General features: G+C 38.1%; 1 protein-coding gene across 2 annotated transcripts in view; it reads left to right on the plus strand.

Moving 5' to 3' along the window:
• The window catches only part of bcl11aa (BCL11 transcription factor A a), an 89,547-nt gene extending 67,611 nt beyond the window's left edge, over positions 1-21,936 (plus strand). For both annotated transcript variants that reach the window (XM_057847497.1, XM_057847498.1), the window contains exon 3: positions 17,849-21,936. In XM_057847497.1, coding sequence (XP_057703480.1) covers positions 17,849-20,076 — 2,228 coding nt within the window. In that variant the 3' untranslated portion in view covers positions 20,077-21,936. The remainder of the gene's footprint in view (positions 1-17,848) is intronic.
• The last annotated feature ends 1,269 nt before the right edge of the window (positions 21,937-23,205 follow it).

The raw sequence follows: 23,205 nt of genomic DNA on the forward strand, positions 1-23,205 counted from the left end.
CCTGAAAAGTCAGAAATGCCAAACATTACACACAAAAACTTGAAACGTTTCTACACAAACTGTGTTTCAGGTTTACAACACCCTGTAAATGCTTAACAAACTGTTCACAAATACTTCACAAATGAACGATAAACCATTTATCAACAGTTTACTAATGATCTATTAACTAGTAAAACGGATAGTTATTATAAAGTGTTACCATGAATTTTTATTGTTATTTACATCTGTAGTGCTGCAATGCATGTTCGGAGGCATGTTTGATGACAACAGTATTGACAGCAGGTGTCAGCAGAGGATGACCGTCACCTTCAAGGGAGCATGATGGCCAAATGAAGCTTCTTGAAGCAAAGAAGCTTTGCAGCCAATTGCTTCAAAGCTTCATGGTGGTTCATATGGTCTTATGAAGTCGCTGTCAAATGAAATGTTGTTAGTTAATATCTTTTGGTGTAAATATCGCATAATACAGTAAGGACAGCTGCTGCTTATAGTCCAGTGGGGCTTATTCATGAACAAATGCCGTTTTTGTGTCAAATTTGGTGCGCCTTATAGTCCGAAAATTACAGTAAATACATTACCGCCTAATGTTCTTTTTGTTCTGCATGTCAAACGGAGTCAGCTGTGTGCAATCAATCAAAAGCCTAAATTATTCAGCCCTAATAAAGCAAACCCGACTCGGACTGATCGAATTAAATCTGACGAAACAGGCACGAGATCAAGAGTGGAAAGCAAGAGCATTCTGAAAGTGGCCCACACAAGCACAGTTTTGCGTGTGTGTGTGTCAATTCAAGACCAACTCTTGTGTAACCAAATTCAGAAGCTTCCAACACAAGCACAGACACATTGAGGACCACCTTCTGTCTTTCAATCCCTTGCTGCATCTCTCCGCCCCCCTCTCCCTCTCTGCACACATAAGTGCTGTAATTTGGCTGGTCTGTAATTTCACCATGGTGGTTTCGGGTTAAGTGGAGGCTGTCACTGCGATCAGAGGTGCCGGCCTTCCACATGGACATGCGCACTCACTTGTACACATTGACAAGAATACTGCCATAGTGCATTTGGATACTTCTACAAAGGTCACTTCTATTTAATTATGTTTATAAACAGTTTAAAAGTGCAGGTTTTGTCATTAGAAATGTGAAATATGCATTACTGTGAGTGTGGGGGTGGTCTTTGTGATATAGTTTGTATGTGTGACATCAAAAAAACAAAAAAAAAACAACTTTCCAGCTATTATGGTTTGTGGTGGATTGGCACACGCGTGTACATGCACAGACATACACACACTAGATTACAAGTGAGAGAGTTGTGGATACCACAGTCTGTAGCCCAGCAGGGGTTCTAAACACAGAGACAGAAGGTATTGATATATTCCACAAACACACATACACACGGACAGACGATATTGATATTTTTTGCTCATAAGGCGAGAGAGCTTGTGTGGCTATTTTGCAGGAGCATGCAGGCACACTTGTTCAAATGCACTCACAAAAAGGATCTCTATTGTTGTTTTGTGTCATTTAAATGCATTCGTACTGTCCCGCGTAAAAAACAAAGCTGCCCATGATTATCAAGGCTGCAAGCTACTATTTGAAACATGGACGATTCAGAATAATTTAAGGCTAAGGTTTGTTGTTGTCAGCCAAATTGGTATGTGCATAACACAACATTTTTTATAACTTGCTTTTCCATATGGATATAAATTCTGGTGCCGGTTTTAGAAAATGGAAAACTGTGCCTTCTTTTTTCTAAGAGTTTGAAGTGCGTTAATTTGACTAATATGAAAGTACTTAATATACTGTATTGGCCCGAATATAAGACAGCCTTGATTATAAGACGACTCCCTCTTTTTCGAGACTCAAGTTTGAAAAAAGACTTTCTGAACATCAAATTAATTTTTATACAGAAAATAATTACAGTACATCTGAAACAAATGATTATAACAATATATTCGAGAGAAAAAGCATGTTATTTTGCGTCATTCAAATCTTAATATCTGAACATTTAAATATGCAAACTAAAGTGCAATCACATTCGTAAATGAATGGCTTCTGGTTTTTGAAATATAAATAAACCAATCTATTGTGATAAAACGACAAAATTGCAATAACTGAATTAACCATCAAAGTGAGGTCTAACTGTAACTGTAGTCTTGAAACAAATCTGAATAAAGAAAAACATTGCAATAAAAAAAATAAAAAAAAGCAAACTGGTTAAACTTGAGAGTAGCTGAGATCTGTCATGGCAGAACATTACTCCACAAGTTCAGCATTCGCTTCAATGATATCTGGTGCCATCTAGCGTCGTGAATGGGTATCATGTCTAGACCCCGAATATAAGACGACTCCCACTTTTTTCAGTCTTATTTCAATGCAAAAAACACCGTCTTACGTTCGGGCCAATACGGTATATACCAAATAATTGATTATTCTCACAGAAACAATGACTTTAAGGGCGCTTTCACAGTAGCACTAGTTCTTTTTCTCAGATAGTCCTCTTCGTTATCTAAATGTAAACGCACATCCGAACTCTAGTTCAGTCCAAACAAACTCTTGTACATTTAAAAACTATGGGTCTCGGTCCACTTTAAGTTCACCCTGCTTGGCTTGTTAATGCAACTGCAGCCAGGTGTGTGGGTGTGGGGGGGTTCCTCCCCAGGAGGATGGTACTTCCTCTTTTAAAACTGTCCAATCAATGAGTGCGCGTTTCGTCCACCTGACAGTACTTGGAAAGTTTGTTTGGCGCAGTGTGAATACTGAACCTTTCCAACAAGTTACGCACAGGTGTCAAACCGATTCCAGAAAGGGCCAAGTGGGTGCTTGATTTTGTTCCAACCGATTCCGTGAAGAGAGTTTAACCAATGAACTTCCTGCTGAAACAAGCAGCACCTGGCAAAGTTTAACTGATTACACATGTAAAAGATCTGATTGGTGAAAAGGTGTCCTCTTCATTGGTTGGAAAGCAAACCTGCACCCACTTGGCCCTTTCTGGAATCAGTTTGACACCTGTGAGTTACAGTATTTGCAAGTTTTGTTGCAAGGTAGCCCTCCAACCGGACCCTGGTCCTCTTTGTCAAATGTGAAAGTGCCCTAACATTCTCACATAGTAATTAGTAGGGTTTCCAGAGTCTAATATTTTTGCACCCGCGCCGTAGTCAGAATCACATGATTTTGAGGATCTGACAATCCAAGTACCGATCAGATACCTCTGCAATAATTAGTATTTGTTATTAGTATTAATTAGTATAAATAAGTACAGGTGGGGACTACCTGTACTTATTTATTATTATATTATTATTTATTTTACGAACAAGCTCCATTCCTGCGGTGGCGATGTAACCCGCGTAAGTCGGAATTAACCCTTTAAATACCTCAAAACACCCTCTAAATTAAAAAAAACAAAACAAAAAAAAACATGTATTACACGTCACTGTACTGTCCTTGCCAAGACGTTGAAGCTAAGTGTCCAAAGTCCGGCAAATCAATAACGTCTGGCCCGCACACAGACTTCATAAATTGGTCAGCAGTACTGCTACCAGCATATGAAGTAAATGCTGCTCCTCCTTTACCTACTAAAAGGCAGAAGCACTATAAGCAACATTACCCCGTGTGACCCTTTACTTCTAATTTTTTATAATAGCGACAATCAACAAAAAACAGAAAGTTGACTGCGATGGCCGATGCTTCAAGAATAGGTGGAAATTGGACTATTTCTTCACTAAAATATGCAACAACTGTGTCTGACTCATTTGCAAAGAGACAGTTGCTGTTTTTAGAGAGTTCAATGTGAGGCGATATTACCAAACAACACACGCTGACATGTACGACAAAATTACAGGGAAGATACGTAGCGAGAAATTGAAGCAACTTGATGCTAGTTTAATTTTACAGCAGCAGTATTTCGCAAGAGCCTGAGAGATGAAAGAGAACGCCATAAATGCTAGTTGCGAGATTGTTAAAATTATTAATTAGAAAAAATAATAAAGCAAATGTGACACACAGAATGGCTTGCTAAAATTTGCTTAAATACATTGTTCTACGTAAAGGATGTCAGCCAAGGTTGGCCCCCCCCACATTTTTACCACACCAAATTTGGCCCCCTTTGCAAAAAGTGTGGACACCCCTGTCCTAGCTGGACCGTGAGCTAAGCTCCGAAATGACAATGTCAGATGTCTGTGTTTTTGCTGACTTTGTTCAGCTGCTCATGACATCAACACTTTCAGAATGAAACTAAAATTTAATTAAATTAAATCAGTCTCATCTTCAATAACAGCAATTCAAAGTTAGGTTACAAGTAGCTGCTGATACAGGAATAACAAATGATTAGCATGTATCAATTAGTGTCCGCGCATAATCAAAACAATCACATAAACTCGCCCCAAGTATTCGACCACAATTGAAAACACACAATAAACAGGACAAAAGGGGTTATTTACAGCCGTCACCTCTGGATGCTTCACAAGCAACAAATGTGCGCGCAGGCTGTCACCTCTGCCACTCGGCTGCTCTGTGCGTGCGTGCGTGGAGTGGGCGGGCGCATCTGTACATGCGTTCGTTTCCTCTTCTTTGCTTCCTGCGCCAAAATAAAAGCATGCATCACAAAACAAAAGTCCACAATAAAAAAATAACTACGTGACGCAGGCGTTGTAAAGTCGAAGTTTCATAAGTCGGGTCCGTCGTAACCCTAGGACTACATGTATAAATATTTTCATAATTCAGACATTATCACATTATCATTATCAGACATTATCACAACTAATTCTTGTCCATCTTGATTATTTTGTTGCTTTTAAGCCCTTAAAATAAAAGTAAACACCGTATTGGCTGGAATATATGACGGCCCTGATTATAAGACGACCCCCTCTTTTTCAAGACTCAAGTTTGAAAAAAGACTTTTTGGACTCCACATGAATTTTTATACAGAAAATAATTACAACACATCCGAAACAAATGATTATAATATATTTGAGAGAAAAGCATGTTATTTTGCCTCATTCAAATCTTAATATCTGAACATTTAAATATGTTAACTAAAGTGCAATCACATTCGTAAATGAATGGCTTCTGGCTTTTGAGATGTAAATAAACCAATCGATTGTAATAAAACAACAAAATTGCAATAATGCATTAACCATCAAAGTGAAGTCTCACTGTAACTGTAGTCTTGAAACAAATCTGAATAAGGAAAAATATTGCAATAAAATAATGCAACTGGTTAAACTTGAGAGTAGCTGAGATCTGTCATGACAGAACATCGCTTCAATGATATCTGGCGCCATCTAGCGTCGTGAAAGGGTATAATGTCTAGACCGCGAATATAAGACAACCCCCTCTTTTTCAATCTTATTTCAATGCAAAAAACACCGTCTTATATTCAGGCCAATTCGGTACATAAATGAATAAGTAAATCTTCAAAACCTTATCTTCTTTACCCGATCACGATCATCTGAAAATGACGCGATCGGTTTCGATTTCTGATCACACGATCGGCTCGCGGACATCGGTAGTATTTGATTTTTTTGAGCATGCTAACCCTTTTGTAGAGTTCAAGTTCAAGTTGTAAGTACTGTGTTTGGAAATTTGAAGTACTAGGACGAACCTGCCACTAGCTACGGGTTGATTTTTATTCGACAACTCCCCTTGTGCATTTGTAGTTATTTGATTGTGCTGAGAGGACTCCGTTTTCTTTGTAATAATTTGCTCTTGACTTAATCCTCTAGGAAAAAAAATATGTAACACTAGGGGAAAAATTGACCTGGAATTCAGCTTGAAGTCTGAAAAATAAGCCTGATTTCAAGGAACAATTTCAAATGTCTGAATAGAACCCGCGTAAGCATGCTCTCATGTTTTTCTCTATAACTTGTTTGAGCTTTTGTCATATAACGGTTTTCAACATGACCAGTGGTCATTTAAAGTTTGCCAGTGACATTTTGTAATTATTATTAAAGGTTCATAGAAACACATATAATCATTTTTGAGAAGCTTTTTACATTATTGCATTGAATAAGTTAAATGCTGAATAGGATTCTCTTTATCAAGAATGGGAAACAAAGTACTTGACTGTTCTTTGCTTGTAATAAGTTAGAGGTCCTAAAATGTCTAAAAGTTAGACCATAAATAGTAATACTTGTATACCGTAAGCATTAAAATGGCTAAGGCTCAGATTTAACTCTCTCAGTGCCACAGATGAAGAGTGAAGTCAAATCCTTTTCTTCCTGCTGCAGTGAGTTTAAATCAGGTTGTCACTTGTAGGCGTCCTATCCATTTGAAGTTGGAGGGCTGGCAACCAATAAAAATGTTCAATAGCTGCCAACCCTCTCAGCTCAAACTGATTAGACACCTATTGCTGTCAATAGCATCATATCAGTTTGTATTAAGAGTCAATCCCTCACTATCAGTACTTTTTATCCCTGTGTTAACTAGCACTTCACCCAGCAAAGAATCCCTCTAAAAAGCCTAGATGGTGGAAATCAGCTGTAAAAATTGAGCAGGAAAGAAGTCACACAGAAAACGCATTTTTTTTTAGAAATTGATCAAATTCCTGTTTAATCCAAAATTGTTGGAAAGCCTTATCTTAAGTGGTGGCCAAGGCTTGGCATCGGTATTTGTTTGTCTGGCTGGTGTTCTCAAACCGATTTAATGATGACAATCCAGTTAATTTATAGGACAGAATGACTGGATGAAGATCACTCAGTCTCGAGACTTGCCAGTCTGTGGTACATTCCCAAGATGATTTGAAAGCATAAATGATTGGCTATATTTTTTTAATTGTTAGAAGTACACAAAAACACCCTCATAAGTACCTCACAGAAAGAGACTCACATGCAATGGATTCTTATACCTTGTCAGTTGCGGTAGTAATTAGAATTTCTCAAATAGACATTGATACTAGAGTATGAGTTTGACTGAAATCAGGGTTTCAAATTATGTTTAGGTTTACAAAATTGTTTTTAAAAACCCAGGTCAGAATTTCAAATTAGGGTTAAGAACGACTGTTAGGGCTCCATAGTAAAGTTTCAATCCAAATTAAGGTTTCCAACTAGTGTTACGGTTACAAAGCAGGGTTTAAAACCCACATTAGGGTTTCAAATTACTTTTCAAATTAAGGTTTTAAATCAGGTTTATGGTTCCAAAGTAGGATTTCAAATTAGGTCTAGGGGTTAAAAATCTAGGATAGGGTTCCAAGGTTGGGTCTAAGAGCCACAAATGGGTTTTAAACTCGGCTAGGGTTTCATATTAAAACCTAGGTTGGGGTTTCTATTGAAATTAAGGTTTCCAACAAGTGTTATGGTTACAAAGTAGGGTATAAAACCTACATTAAGGTTCCAAATTAGGGTTTCAAATTACTTTTCAAATTAAGGTTTTAAATCAGATTTATTGTTCCAAAGTAGGATTTCAAATTAGATCTAGGGGTTACAAATCTAGGTTAGGGTTCCAAGGTAGGGTCTAAGAGCCACAATTGGGTTTTAAACTAGGTTAGGGTTTCAAATTAAAACCTAGCTTGGGGTTTCAATTGAAAATAGGGTTTCCAACCAGAGTTAGGGTTACAAAGCAGCGTTTAAAACCCACATTAAAGTTTGAAATTAGGGTTTCGAATTACTTTTCAAATTAAGGTTTGAAATTAGGGTTCGTATTCCACAGTAGGATTTCAAACTAGATTTAGGGTTTTAAAATCTAGGTTAGGGTTCCAAGGTAGGGTCTAAGACCCGCAAATGGGTTTCAATCGAAATGAGGATTTCCAACTTGTGTTACGGTTACAAAGCAGGGTTTAAAACCCACATTGAGGTTTCAAATTAGGGTTTCAAACTAGTTTTCAAATCAAGGTTTCAAATCAAGGTTCCAAAAGGTTCCAAAGTAGAATTTCAAACTAGATCTAGGGGTTTAAAATCTAGGTTATTGTTCCAAAGTAGTGTTAAGATCCGGTTTTCAAACTCGGTTAGGCTTTCAAAGTGGGGTTTTAAACCTAGGTTGGGGTTTTAAACTAAGGTTCGGGCTCCAAATTACAGTTTCAAACCACGGTTAGGGTTCAAAATCGGGTGTCAAATTGAGTTTTAAAACTAGACTTATGAGTTTCCAAATTGGTTCTGAAACCCTGGTTCGGGTTTCGAACTAGAGTTAAATTCTCAAATTAGGGTTAACTCAGGCTGTTGTTACAAAATAGGGTTTAAAAGTTTTTTTTTCCATGCTTCAAGTTCATGTCACAAATACTTTCATCAATATTGTGGTTTCTCTTAATGAATCCACTCTTAATTATTTTCAAAGCTAATGAACTTGTGTGAAGTGGCCACACGCTTACAATTTGCTAATACAATCAAATTATTATTACTTTTTTCCCCATTTGTACTTTTACATAGTAAATCTTTCTCTCGCACACACTAGAGAACACCCCATCACACACAAACTTACACGCATACAAGCGAAGCTGTCTTAATCTCCTTTGATTCCTCCCTCTCCCATCCAGCACCACTCAAGTGTCCTGGCAATGCCCTTGGTCTAATAGAGTGTAATGCCTGAGCCGGTCACTGTAGCATGGCTGGCATTGAGTGTTAGGAAATTTCTGATAGAACGACTGTCTGTTCTCCAGAGTCTCATCGACAGCTGATCTTTGACATTCAGTAACGCTTCGAGTAAAGAATCAAACGATATCGTCCGCACACGTCTTCCCTCTATCTTCTACAGCTTCTGTACTCGCCAAATAGCCAGAGTGTATTTGTTGCATCTATTTTAATCCACCTTTCTCATTCCTATCCACTCGCTTTCATCTCTCTGTCTCCGTTCCACTTTCTCACTTAATTTTTCTCCCTAAGAGTGAAAGAGTTTCCCTAATGAAGTGGTTGATGGGAGTATGTTACAGAGAGACAGAGTGGAGCACTCGCCTACTCTAAAATCCATTAACCTTACAGTTTCATTCAGTGCATGGACAAGTCTAATCTAGCGGTGCTTGAGGAACATCTTACTTAGCTTGAGAGTTATGCCAACATACAGTATCTAAGTATTTTGAGTATTATGTTTTTGTCACTTATTAGAAATGTAAATGAACTCCCCTTTTAATGTTTATTGTTGTGCTCTTATGGATCTCTGGCACAGCACATACACTGCCGTGCAATTAGTTGAAAAGAAAACAAACAACAAACAAATAAACATTTTCATATTAACCCTTAAAGTAAGAGTGTTCACTGAAGTGAACATCTGCTCACAAGTTATCATTAGGTTAACTGCCTGCTTAGGTCAGAGTATATGTTGAGCTAGTTAGTAAATGACAGAAATTGATATTGAAATCATATTTATGATGACAATAGATCTCCAACCTATTTTAACTAGGAGAGGCTGGAAGCAATCAAATGACCTCCCAGTTAAAATGGTTTGGACGTCTATTGCTGTCAATGGCAGCCAAAGTGATACACTACGTGAGGTCACAAGGGACTTATAAAACAAACAAATAAATAAAATTCCCAGAGCAAAATACACACGGGCCACATAGTCCGTGTACCTTTTGGCCATTCGTTTTCCTTCTAATTTGTGAAAACAAAAATGGAAAATGAGCCCAATTTTTTTTTTTTTTTTAGTTTTTATGTGAGTTAACAAAAAACAAAAAAAACAAAAAAACAAAAAAAAAAAAGAATCGTATCCCGGTTCCACATTAAAAACTGGTAATTCGATAATTCAAAACGGGCCTTAATCAGTTTTTTTTTCAAGACAGTTTATTGAACTGAAATCGAAAAACAAAATACGCCCAATATTTGTTTTCCACCAAGTTTGCTTTTACAATGAGCCTTGACCCGGAAGACAATGTTCTTCTTCAACAAGACGAACAAGACCCTGCTGCAGATGCATAATATTAATTTATATATAATCATAGACTTCATAATGATATTGACAGGAGACGGGGAGCGGGGCCGATTAATAGGGGGCCTATCTCCGTCAAAGCTGACCGAGTGGAAACACAGACAAAGAGCTTTTTACGTTGAATTTTTTGGAATAAATGCTCAAATCCCTGTATTCTTTATAGATATGGATGTAAAACAGTCTTGATTCTTGGTTAAAAGGAAAAAAACAGGCAGTTAGCATTTATTTTACGCAAATATGTCGAATGTGCCGCTAGTCTTGAAGCCGCTGTAGCGCCGCCGTATCACAACAAAGAGCTTATTACGTTGAAATTTTTGGGAATAAATGGTTAAATCCCTGAATTATTTATAGATATGGACGTAAAAGTCTCGAGTCATGGTTAAGAGCAAAAAAAAAAAAAAAAAAACAAAAAAAAAACAGGCAGTTAGCATTTTGTTTACATAAATATTGCGAATTATGACGCCAATGCCGTAGCGGTTAATTTCTCCCTTTGATTTTTTTTTCACAACGTTTCAAAATGCATGCATGGTACGAAAAATATAATAATTACCTTGAATCCTCGAACAAATCACTCCTGAGACAATCCTTCCTGTTTGTATGTTGTACAGCTTTCATACTTTTTCAACCTAAATCCAGCGTTTGATTGCTGCATGTGTTGAATAACTGCGACCGACTGAAGCGGAGTGTAGGACGACCCCCTAATTGGAGGCGTGGCGCAATGTCTGGTGAATGTGACACATCAATATCATTATGAAGTCCGTGATGTAATACAGTATAATATAATATAATTTAAAAAGAAGAAGACCATCGTCTTCCGGGTCATGGCTCATTGTAAAAGCCAACATTGAGGAAAACACAAATATTGGACCTATTTTATTTTTCGACTTCAGTTCAATAAACTGATATTGGAAAAACGGATTAAGGCTCACTTTCCGTTATTGAATTTGGAGTTTTTCATTGGGAAACGGGACTTGATTAATTTTTTGTTAACACACATAAAAACAAAAAATGGAATTGGGCTCATTTTCCGTTTTTTGTTTTCCAAAATTAGAAGGAAAAACAAAAAGGAATGGCCAACAGGTACACAGACACCAAACCTATTAGAATTTACGTGTTTAACACCCCCCCCCCCCCCCAATTATAAGAACTTGTTTTATTTGTTTTAATTTTGATTTTTTAAATTGATATTATTGTATTTTGAATTATTAATACATTTTTACTCATGGCTTTAAAAAAAAAAATATATATATATATATATATATATATATATATATATATATATATATATATATATATATGGCGGAAAACACTGAAGTTCGGCTCTGAGACCCCCAATTTGGCCACATTTCAAAATTGTCCGATATGCATGTGTGATACATCATTGGAAAGCTTAAAATCTCAATTTTCTGGAGGGCATTTTTAAGAAAATAATAAAAATTTAAACAGCAAAACCCCATCTGGAGGTGAGAGCACGAGAGAGCAGAATTACAGATGTCATGACTTTAATGAGATATTATCGCGTACTTGTTCTTGTTTCTATCCAAAAACTGTAGCATGTATCACCGAGTGTCAAGATACAGCTGTGAATGGCCACAGATGGATTTGGGGGGGATTTTATGGGTGAAACACGGTAATATAACATGGGTCGCTATGTAGAAATCGCAGACATCAAGCAGTGGTCGAGATTTTCTTTTTCAAATATTTACCCTTTTAAACGTTTTTTTTTTTTTTCCCAATTTTTCTTTGTTTGGATCAATTATTTATCATCTAACACATCGGAGAAAATGCGACAATAATGTAACAAAAAAACAAAACAAAAAAATACAATTAAGCAATAGTTATGAGGTAGATATCCGTGACTTTTTTTATAGATGCCATTGGTTTCATTGTGAAGTCATTTTTTAAAAGTTTAAAATATGAGAGTGAATAATTTTTTAAAGTTTTTTTTTTTAAACAAAATATTAGACACCAATTAATGACTCTAAGCTAAAAATGACAAACATTTTGAATAATAAATATATTTCATTACCTTCGTTTTATGGCTGGGTTGTAACAAAAGCGGTTGTGCGATGTCTGTAAACGGGGGTTTCCAGGGTAAAACAGACAAATTAAAAATTGTTCGGGAGCTTAATGCGCCATGAATCTGCTATGGCAGCATATAGCCATATTGTTCTATCAAACACAACAGTTGTTTTGGCTTAAAATACAGCAGTTTCTTTTAAAGAGGAGTGCAAGAGCAGAAACTGCTTTTTCAGTCTTGTCTGTTTTCCGCCATATATGTATATTTTTTTCTCATTACTATTTAAACATACCCTCCCCAAAAATGGATCCTTCAATTAATTCATTCATATAATTTGAAATTAATTCTATACATTTTATTGCTAATTGTAAAATTCACAGTAATACTACAGTTGAATGTCAAATGGGGACCGCAAAATATTGCACTGTGGGCTGCAACTGGCCCCAAGGCCGCAGGTTTGAAACCCTTGTCCTCTATGAGTAATAAAAACGTTTAAGAAAAAAAAACAAAAATCGTAATTCGTGCATGAAAGCGTTGGCAACTATGTTTTGTGGCCACTCTTTTTTTTCTGTGGGAGGGTGTTTAGTAACAATTTATGTTGTTCTAAAAATAATCAAAAATTCTAAATCGCAGGAGTTATACCACTACACTATTCCATCCCTGCATCTGATAAATAACACTGACTAAATTAATAAATGGACTGACCGATTCATCAAGAGGAAAATGAATGATTGAATAAAATTAGCTGTCCCCAATCTTGATAATGCAAATTATATTCAGAGGTTAAATCTGATGCAGGTGGCCACATTAGTGGTAATTTGTGCCGATTTTAATGATCCATAATTTAGCAGCCCCTGTTCTGGCCATGTGGGACAACTGTGTGTTGGAAATGCGAGGCTGGGAAAAAAAGAGATGCATTTCTCTCAGATAAAAAAGACAGGACGTGCTGCTCGGTACGCATAATTTAACACCGCGTTTGTTGTTTACTATGGTTATCCTGAGATGTGGTTTTTATCTTTTAGAATAAGGTTATTGGCCATCAGTACACTGTTTTGTAAGCAGGTTCATGAAAGTGTGTCAAGTTCCAGTTATTATATGTGCCATAAATTCCCAATCACTGTGCTTCTGACCTGATTCTGATCAGAATTGTGACTCTTTTTAGTGCAAAGGAATCTATTTTGGTTTGATTTGTTGAAATGATCCAAATGGCAGTGTTTGTAGATTATATTTGGAATCACATTGATGACAGGCTCTCTAATTAGATTGTATTGTTTGTGTATTTGAACATAGTGTTGAGGTTTAAAAAAATCATCCCATACTGTCTCACTATTGCTAGTTTGTTGCCAAACCAAACATTGTGATTAACAGAAGTGCTGCTATCCAGTTAGCTCTTTAACAACTGTAGTTTCTTTTTATCTGAGGAAGGAAAGTTCACTAAAGGGACATCAAGACGTAACGATGTATACTTGTGGAATTATTACAGTGCTTTCAAAAAAAAAAAAAAAAAAAAAAAAAAATTAATCATTATTAATTAAAGTATTACCAAGAATATGTGTGTTATTTCTCATAAAAAAAAAGATAGCATTACACTTATAATAAATTAAAATCACTTAAAAAGTATAATGTCAGTAAAGAACTATTTTTGTAATAATAATATAATTATTATTTTTATTATTTATGATTATTACACTGTTTACTTCCATATAAGCAAAAAACAATTTATCAAATTCCACAATTCACTCACTAGATTTTGGACAAATGATGTCCAAATGAAAATTTGCTCAGAGTTAGCTTGTGACGGTGATAGACAAAAAATCCATTTCAACTGAGATGTCTGGAAAAAGTGACTATGTTTCACTGCCACTAACGGTGATAGACGTCCAATCCAATTTGACTGGGGGGCTGGCAATGATCGATAATGTATTGAAATAAAATCACACTATGGCAGAAAACAATCAGGTGACTTGAAGTTCCGCTTTGAGACCCCCAGTTTCGCCAACTTTCAAAATTTTCCCATATGCACGTGTGATACATCATTGGAAAGCTTAAAATCTCAATTTTCTGGGGGAAGGAAAATTTTGAAGGGAGGGCATTTTAATGTGTGAAAATTCAATTTAAAAAAAAAAAAAAAGTGGAAAAAAAAAAAATTAAACAGCAAAACCCTCTCTGCAGGTGAGAGCACGCGAGAGCAGAATTACAGATGCTATGACTTTAACGAGATATTATCACGTACTTACCTTGTTTCGATCAGGGCCGGCCCAGGCCATTTGGGGGCCCTATGCAAAATAATGCAAAGGGGCCCATATTTTTGGCCCACCATTTCGTCACAGTGTACTGTAAAACCCATACATGCAATCCAACCGATACGTCCATATTTTGTATATTAATCAGATTTTGTTGCACTGCATACTTCAAACTTCTCACCCCAAATGATTGTCAGTACTTACAGTAGATAGCGCCAAACCTTTTTCTAAAAGAGGAAAGAAAGAAGTTAAGGAAGAACTTTTATTTTTTTAAGCTTGTAATCAAGGAAAGAAAAAAGTTAAGGAAGAACTTTTAGTTTTTTAAGCTTGTAATCAAGTATCAAAACTCACAAAAGTAAAATAAGGCAAACTGTAGTAAACAAAATACAATATAAATTAAACAATTGCCAGGTTGGGGGCCCCCTAGTGGTCAGGGGCCCTAAGCAGCTGCATAGTCTGCGTATAGGCTGGGCCGGCCCTGGTTTCGATCCTAAAACTCAATGTAGCATGTATCACTGAGTGTCAAGACATAGCTGTGAATGGCCACAGCTGGATTTTTTGGGGATTTTATGGGTGAAACATGGTCGCGATGCAGAAAACGCAGAAATCAAGGAGTGGTCGAGATTTTCTTTTTCATATATTTACCTTTTTAAACGTTTTTTTTCCTCCCAATTTTTCTTTGTTTGGATCAATTTTTATCATCTAACATATCGGAAAAAATGCGACAGAAACAAAAAAAAATACAATTAAGCGATAGTTATGAGGTAAATATTCGTGACTTTTTTACAGATGCCATATTTTTTCATTGTTATGTCATTTGTTTAAAAGTTCAAGATATGCGAGTGAATAATTTAAAACTTTTTTTTTTTTTTTAAACAAAATATTAGACATCAATGAATGATTCTAAGCTAAAAATGACAGATATTTCCAATAAGAATATAATTACTGACCTTATTTTTATGGCTGGGTTGAAACAAAAGCGGTTGCGCAAAGTCTGTAAACGGTTTTCAGGGTAAAACGGACAAATTAAAAATAGCTCGGGGGCTTCATGCGTCATGAATCTGCTATAGCAGCATATAGACATATTGTTCTATCTAAGACAACAGTTGTTTTCGTTTAAAATACAGCAGTTTCTTTTAAAGAGGAGTGCAAGAGCAGAAACTGCTTTTTCAGTCTTGCCTGTGTTTTCCGCCCTATATAGGGGGAAAGCTTGGTCTTCAGCAATTAGTATTTATTTTTTTAGTCAATCTAAAACAAACAGCACAATTTGAACACAACTGTAGTACATACCAGTGCACTTTATAGAATTATTTGTAATTTCAGTGGTAACATGCGCTATACTTAGCCTTTTTGTTACCATGCACAAATCATGTTTTTTCATTCTGCATATGTTTGTGTACATTGTATAAATGTATAAGTGTTTGTAAGAGAAGCTGTGCTTTGGTGAATCAACGGGAAGGGAATAGTGTGGTCCGTCAGGATAGCTCATTCTTTGTTCTGCTGCTGACATCAGAGGACTAACATTTAGTCCGAAGGGAAACATTTTGTTCCAGAAAAGTCTGAGCGAAGAACAACACACGCTGAAAAAAAAAACAAAAAAACATGCACATCATATTCTCACATGTAACTCATGTGGGGCATGACCTCAATAAGAAGTACTCTTGTATTTGCAAAGTCTGCAACTCTATGTGCCAACTGTTCTTAATAGCTCTAACTTTTAGGCCTAAGGTCCCAAAACGTTATTGGTTCAGTCAAGTTGTCATTATTTATGCTTTTTATTCAGGGGAACATAAAAACACAAAAACTGTCATTCTCATCCAAAACTGAACAAGCTTTAAAATTAGTGTTGAACTAATACCCTTACTTATCGGTATCGGTAATGCACTAAAATGACATTATCGGTATTGCGGAATACTATGCCAAGCTAACTGTGAAATATGTTCTTTTCAAGATCGAATTTCAAACTTCTGGCTGCGCACACAGCAGTTAAAAATAAAAGGAGCAATAGACGCCCTTCCTAAGATGCTGACTGACATCCAATCGTGAGCATTCAATCATCCTTTTGCTGTGAAATTCATTCAGCTTATCACTTGTAGACGTCCAATCCATATGAAGTGGGAGGGTGGCAGCGTTTGAAGAATTTCTCATTTACTGCCATCCCTGTCACTTCAAATGCATTGTCACACCAATTACTGTATTGGCCCGAATATAAGACGACCCTGATTATAAGACGACCCTCTTTTTTTCGAGACTCAAGTTTGAAAAAATACTTTTTGAACACCAAATTAATTTTTATACAGAAAAAAAATACAGTAAATCCGAAACAAATGATTGTAACAATATATTTGAGGGATAAAGAATGTTATTTTGCCTCATTCAAATCTTAATATCTGAACATCTAAATATGTAAACTAAAGTGCAATCACATTCGTAAATGAATGGCTTCTGTTTTTTTAAATGTAAATAAATCAATCTATTGTGATAAAACAACAAAATTGCAATAACTGCATTAACCGTCAAAGTGAAGTCTAACTATAACTGTAGTCTTGAAACAAATCTGAATAAGGAAAAACATTGCAATAAAATAATGCAAACTGGTTAAACTTCAGAGAAGCTGAAATCTGTCATGACAGAACATTGCTTCAATGATATCTGGCGCCATCTAGCCTCGTGAATGGGTATAATGTCTAGACCGCGAATATAAGACGACCCAGTCTTTTTCACTCTTATTCCAATGCAAAAAACACCGTCTTATATTCAGGCCAATACGGTAGTTTATCACTAGTAGATTTGATGCCTACCACAACAATGACTTATGCAGTATCTGACCGAGCAATATTAGCAATTACTTTACAGTAGGGCTGTCAAAATGATCGCGTTAACGGGAGATAATGAATTTTTGTAATTAATCACGTTAAAATATTTGACGCATTTAACGCACATGCACCGCTCAAACAGATTAAAATGACAGCACTGTGTAATGTCCACTTGTTACTTGTGTTTTTTGGTATTTTGTCGCCCTCTGCTGGTGCTTGGGTGCGACTGATTTTATGGGTTTCAACACCATGAATGAGCATTGTGTAATTAGTGACATCAACAATGGCGAGCTACTAGTTTATTTTTTAATTGAAAATTTTACAAATTTTATTAAAACAAAAACATTAAGAGGGGTTTTAATATACAAATTCTATAAATTGTACTAACATTTATCTTTTAAGAACTACAAGTCTTTCTATCCATGGATCGCTTTAACAGAATGTTAATAATGTTAATGCCATATTGTTGATTTATTGTTATAATAAACAAATACAGTACTTATGCACCGTATGTTGAATGTATATATGCGTTTTGTGTCTTATCTTTCCATTCCAACAATAATTTACAGAAAAATATGGCATATTTTATAGATGGTTTGAATTGCGATCAATTACGTTTAATTAATTTTTAAGCTGTAATTAACTCGATTAAACATTTTAATCGTTTGACAGCCGTACGTTACAGTCAAATGAGTTTACAGTGATTTAAAAAAATATTTATACGTGGTATTGGTACAGTATCGCATCGGGTGATACCGTAAAGCCGGGTGTCGGAATCAATATTGGTAGCCAAAAAAAATATGTATCGGTGCAGCACTTTTTAAAAACTTATTTTATTAGTATGGGGTTTGTAAATGTTATATTTTTATTCAGTGTATTACTGATAACATCTCCTCTAAAACATTTTTTTTTTCTGTGTCACTACAGGCAAAGAAGAACCGACAACCTACACGTGCACTACATGCAAACAGTCATATGGCAGTGCCTGGTTCCTGCTGCAGCACGCCCAGAACTCCCACGGTTTTCGTATCTACCTGGAGAGTGAACACGGAAGTCCTCTCACCCCACGAATGGGTGGACCTTCAGTCCTGGGTGGGGGCGCAGATTGCCCTTCTCATCCTCCCCTTCACGGTCTCCATCTGCCACCTGATGCAAGCCCTTTCAATCTCCTCCGAATCCCCGGCTCGGGCTCAGGAGGAAGGGACAGTGTGGGAGCAGGAAGTACACTGGGGGTTGGCGGTGGGCTCCATCATCAGCGTTTTCCTCCCACGCCACCTATCTTCAGCCCCCCTCCCAGGAACCATCTGGACCCCCACCACCTGAGCCCGGAGGAACTGGCGCTGGCAGCCCACCACCCGAGTGCCTTTGACAGGGTGCTGCGCCTCAATCCTCCCCTTCCCATGGAGCCCCCTCCAACAATGGACTTCTCACGGCGGCTACGGGAGCTGGCGGGTAACACCTCAGGATCCACTCCCCCTCTATCACCCAGCCGGCCTGGCCCCATGCAGCGCTTACTCCAGCCATTCCAGACAACAATGGGAAGCATAGGCTCAGGAGGTGGAGGTGGCAACAAAACTCCATACCTTGCAACTCCACCTCCTCTGTCAGGCTCCATGCAGTCCCCAGTGGGCTCTCAGACCACTCCTCCCACTCCCCTTCCCACTGCAGGTGCAACACCCTCGACCAACACTCCCCTGAAATCAAAGTGTTGTGAGTTTTGTGGCAAAGCGTTCAAGTTTCAAAGTAATCTAATAGTGCACCGGCGCAGCCACACGGGAGAAAAGCCGTACAAATGCCATTTGTGTGACCATGCCTGCACACAGGCGAGTAAATTGAAGCGCCATATGAAAACTCACATGCACAAATCCTCCTCGCCAAACACAGGCAAATCTGAAGATGGACTTTCGACCGCCTCCTCTCCAGAGCCTGGCACTAGTGAACACATAGGCAGTGCGAGTAATGCCCTTAAGTCAGTGGTGGCCAAGCTGAAATGTGAAAATAACAGAATGCTACGCGAGAACGGAGAGGAAGAGGAGGAAGAGGAGGAAGAAGAAGAGGAGGAAGAGGAAGAGGAGGAGGAAGAAGAAGAAGAAGGAGAGGAGGAAGAAATGCAGAATGGTGAGAGGGCAGCAAGGCGAAATAACAGCTACCACTTTGGCTTGAACCTTGAAGCCCCACGTCAGCATGAAAACAACGGCGGTATCGGAACCCGACTGGGAGGAATGACTGATGAGGGGTCCATTCCACGTTCGCTCCCTGAAGTCATGCAGGGAATGGGTCTTGCCGCGAGCATGCAACATTTCAGCGAAGCCCTCAATGCACACAAAAGGAACGCAATCGCCCAGGAGAACCACCTCCAGAACCACCTTAACAGAGGACACCCGCAAAATCGGGAGATGTGTGATTCTAACTCAGTACCAGAAACAAATCGTGGCGAGGAGGGCTCGCTCTCAACCGTCAATGGACGTGGAGCATCTCCTAATGAATCTGCCTCTGTCTGCCTTTCAAAAAAACTTCTTTTGGGTAGCCCAAGTCCGCTAAGTCCTTTTTCCAAACGCATCAAGCTGGAAAAAGAATTTGACCTCCCCACTCCCACAATCCCAAACACGGAGAACGTCTATTCACAGTGGCTTGCTGGCTACGCTGCTTCTCGACAGCTCAAGGATCCTTTTCTGAACTTTGGAGATTCAAGACAATCGCCCTTCGCCTCTTCATCCGAGCATTCCTCAGAGAATGGCAGTCTGCGATTCTCAACTCCCCCGGGGGAACTCGAATGCGGGATGTCAGGTCGCAGCGGTACAGGAAGCGGGGGAAGCACACCTCATCTCGGCGGTCCCGGCCGGCCTAGCTCCAAGGACGGTCGAAGGAGTGACACTTGTGAATACTGTGGCAAGGTATTCAAGAACTGTAGTAATCTGACTGTGCACCGGCGCAGCCATACGGGGGAAAGGCCATACAAGTGTGAGCTGTGCAATTACGCTTGTGCCCAGAGCTCCAAACTTACTCGTCACATGAAGACCCATGGTCAGGTGGGGAAGGATGTGTACAAGTGTGAAATCTGTCAGATGCCCTTCAGTGTCTATAGCACCTTGGAGAAACACATGAAAAAATGGCACAGTGACCGTCCGTTGAGTACCGAAATAAAGTCAGAGTAGAAGGCCGAACAATAGGACCTTTCCCCCACAGCTGTCTGCCACTCGATCCCTGTTTATTCCAAAACTCTTGCCGTTTTTGCCCCAACCCCAAAACTCCACTTTAACCAGGCTGGTGGAAAGTTTAAGACCATTTGCTCTGCACCAGCAGACCCCGTGTCCATTACCCATTGAATGCATGATCTGTATCGGGGCAATACTCTTGCATCGAGGCAAAACTTCGAGCCTTTTTCTTGTGCAATAAATTACATGTTGTGTACAATTTAATTTCGGCAGTTTTCCGTTTTCATTTCGAAGAATTTGTCAGCATGCATAGTATGTTTTTGTTCATCAAAAACAAAAAAGACATGAAAAAAAAACAAACAAAAGAACTTGTCCCTGGTTAGTTACTTGTTTAGTAAATGTGTTGCTGTTTTTCTCTTGTTCTGTTTGTTTTTCTTCTTTTTATTCCTCAAAAAGAGAAAAGACAAGAAAGATACAGTATACCCATGCTGCATATACCCTGTAACACATATCATGTACAGTTTTGTGTTGTTACATGGGAAATAACCCACTTCTGGAACCCCTGGAAATGCACTTATCCGGATCTTTCTAAAAGATGCCATGTTCACACAGGGTTTAAAAAAAAATACTGCATTGGTTGGAAGGCTAAAATAAATTTCAATAACACAAGGGTGTGCAAAGACTTCAAATTGTACTATCATTTGGTAGAGTAAGAAAGAGTGCCTTTGATATCGTAAAACTACATTGGCCATATTCTTATCTGGAATAAGTTTGGGGGCCACACGAGGCTGTTGAAACCACCAAGTAAGGGTCCTTGCATCAAGCACCTGCCTGCCCCGGTGGACTGTGACACCTCATAATCAAAGATTCAGTTTCTCGTAATGACCATTTAGCTACCTAGTACATGTTCAATGAGCTTACAGTGGTATGAAAAAGTATCTGAACATTTTGGAATTTCTCACATTTCTGCATAGAATCACCATTGAATGTGATCTGATCTTTGTCAAAATCACACACATGAAAAAACTGTCTGTTTTAACTAAAACCACCCAAACATTTATAGGTTTTCATATTTTAATGAGGATAGTATGGTAACAATCACATCAGGGTGAAAATTAGCAAGTGAAACATCATATTTGATATTTTGTGGGCCCCTCCTTGGCAGCAATAGCTTGAACCAGGTGCTTCCTGGAGCTGCAGCTCAGTCTAACATATTGATCAGGACTAATATTGGCCCATTCTTTTCTACAAAACTGCTGTAGTTCAGTCAGATCCCTGGGATGTCTGGCATGAATCGCTGTCTTTAGGTCATGCCACAGCATCTCAATCGAGTTCAAGTCTGGACTTTGACTTGGCCACTCCAGAACGTGTATTTTGTTCTTCTGAAACCATTCTTTAGTTGATTTACTTCTGTTTTTTTTGTTTTTGTTTTTTTCAGCATCCATCCTCATTTTAGCTTCAACTGTCTAACAAACGGCCTCAGGTTTTCCTGCAAAACATCCTGTTAAACTTTTGAATTCATTCTTCCATTAAGTTGTCCAGGCAGCAAAACAGCCCCAAATCATGATGCTCCCTCCACCATGCTTCACAGTGGGGTTGAGGTGTTGATGTTGGTGAGCTGTTCCATTTTTCCTCTACACATGAAGTTTTGTGTTACTCCCAAACAATTCAACTTTGGTTTCATCAGACCACAACATATTTTGCCAAAATGTCTCTGGAGTGTCCAAGTGCCTTTTTGCGAACATTAAACAAGCAACAATGTTTTTTTTTTTTTTTTAGACAGCAGTGACTTCCTCCGTAGAATCCTCCCATGAACACCATTCTTGGCCATAGTTTTTTATACTGGACTGTCTCAGAAAATTAGAATACACAATATTCTAATTTTCTGAGACAGTCCTGTACATTAATCCACCATTTAAAGCAGGGGTGTCCAAACTTTTTGCAAAGGGGACCAGATTTGGCGTGGTAAAAATGTGGGGGGCCGACCTTGGCTGACGTCCTTTACATAGAACAATCTACAGGACTGTCTCAGAAAATTAGAATATTGTGTATTCTAATTTTCTGAGACAGTCCAGTATAGTTGATGTGTGCACATGGATATTGGACTGTGCCAGTGATTTCTGTAAGTCTTTAGCAGACACTCTAGGGTTCCTTTTTACCTCTCTGAGTATTCTGCGCTGAACTTTTGGCGTCATATTTGGTGGACGGCCACTCCATGGGAGAGAAGCAACAGTTCCAAACTCTCTCCATTTTTAGAAAACTTCTCTGACTGTCGATTGATGAACATCCAGACTTTTAGAGATGGTTTTGTATCCTTTCCCAGCTTTATACAATACAACAATCGTTGATTGCAGGTCATCAGACAGCTCTTTTGACTGAGCCATGATGCACATCAGACAATGCTTTTTATCAAGACAATTCTTACTAGGTGTGTTTTTATAGTGGACAGGGCAGATTTAAACCACTCATCAGTAATTGGGCACTCACCTGACATAAATTGTTTGGTAAAAATTGGTTTCAATTGCTCTGTAAGTCTCCTAAGGCAGAGGGTTCACTTACTTATTTCCCCCCTTCTGTCATTGTTTGCATGCTATCTTCATTAAAATATGAAAACCTATAAATGTTTGGGTGGTTTTAGTCCAAGCAGAAACTGTTTTTTCCATCTGTGTGATTTTGACAAAGATCAGATCACATTTGATGGTTATTTTATGCAGAAATGTGAGAAATTCCAAGAGGTTCAGATACTTTTTCATACCACTGAATTTTCAGTTAGTGAATTTCATAAAGAGCATGGTACGACCAGTATTGTGAATATCTGAATATGTGTAGTTCTGTTTTTTGATAAGGGGCTACTTTTGAGGACAAAATGCTCATCTGAAATGTACAATCCTGAATTTAAGGAATACCAGTGATATTTGTCTACGTTAGCACAAACCTTCAACGCTGCTTTCATTTGTGGTGTGTTTGGAAGGATACTTTAAGTAATACAAAACCACTAAAAGATACTTGAGAGGATTGAAATACCTTGAAGCTAGACAGAGAGAAAGCTACAACAAACTTGAAAATACAAGGGTTTACTGGGCAATGACTCCTTCAAAACAGGGTCTGTAACAACAATCTTCAGCAAAA

This window comes from Corythoichthys intestinalis, chromosome 10 (assembly GCF_030265065.1).
Source record: "Corythoichthys intestinalis isolate RoL2023-P3 chromosome 10, ASM3026506v1, whole genome shotgun sequence".
NCBI classification, from domain to species: Eukaryota; Metazoa; Chordata; class Actinopteri; order Syngnathiformes; family Syngnathidae; genus Corythoichthys; species Corythoichthys intestinalis.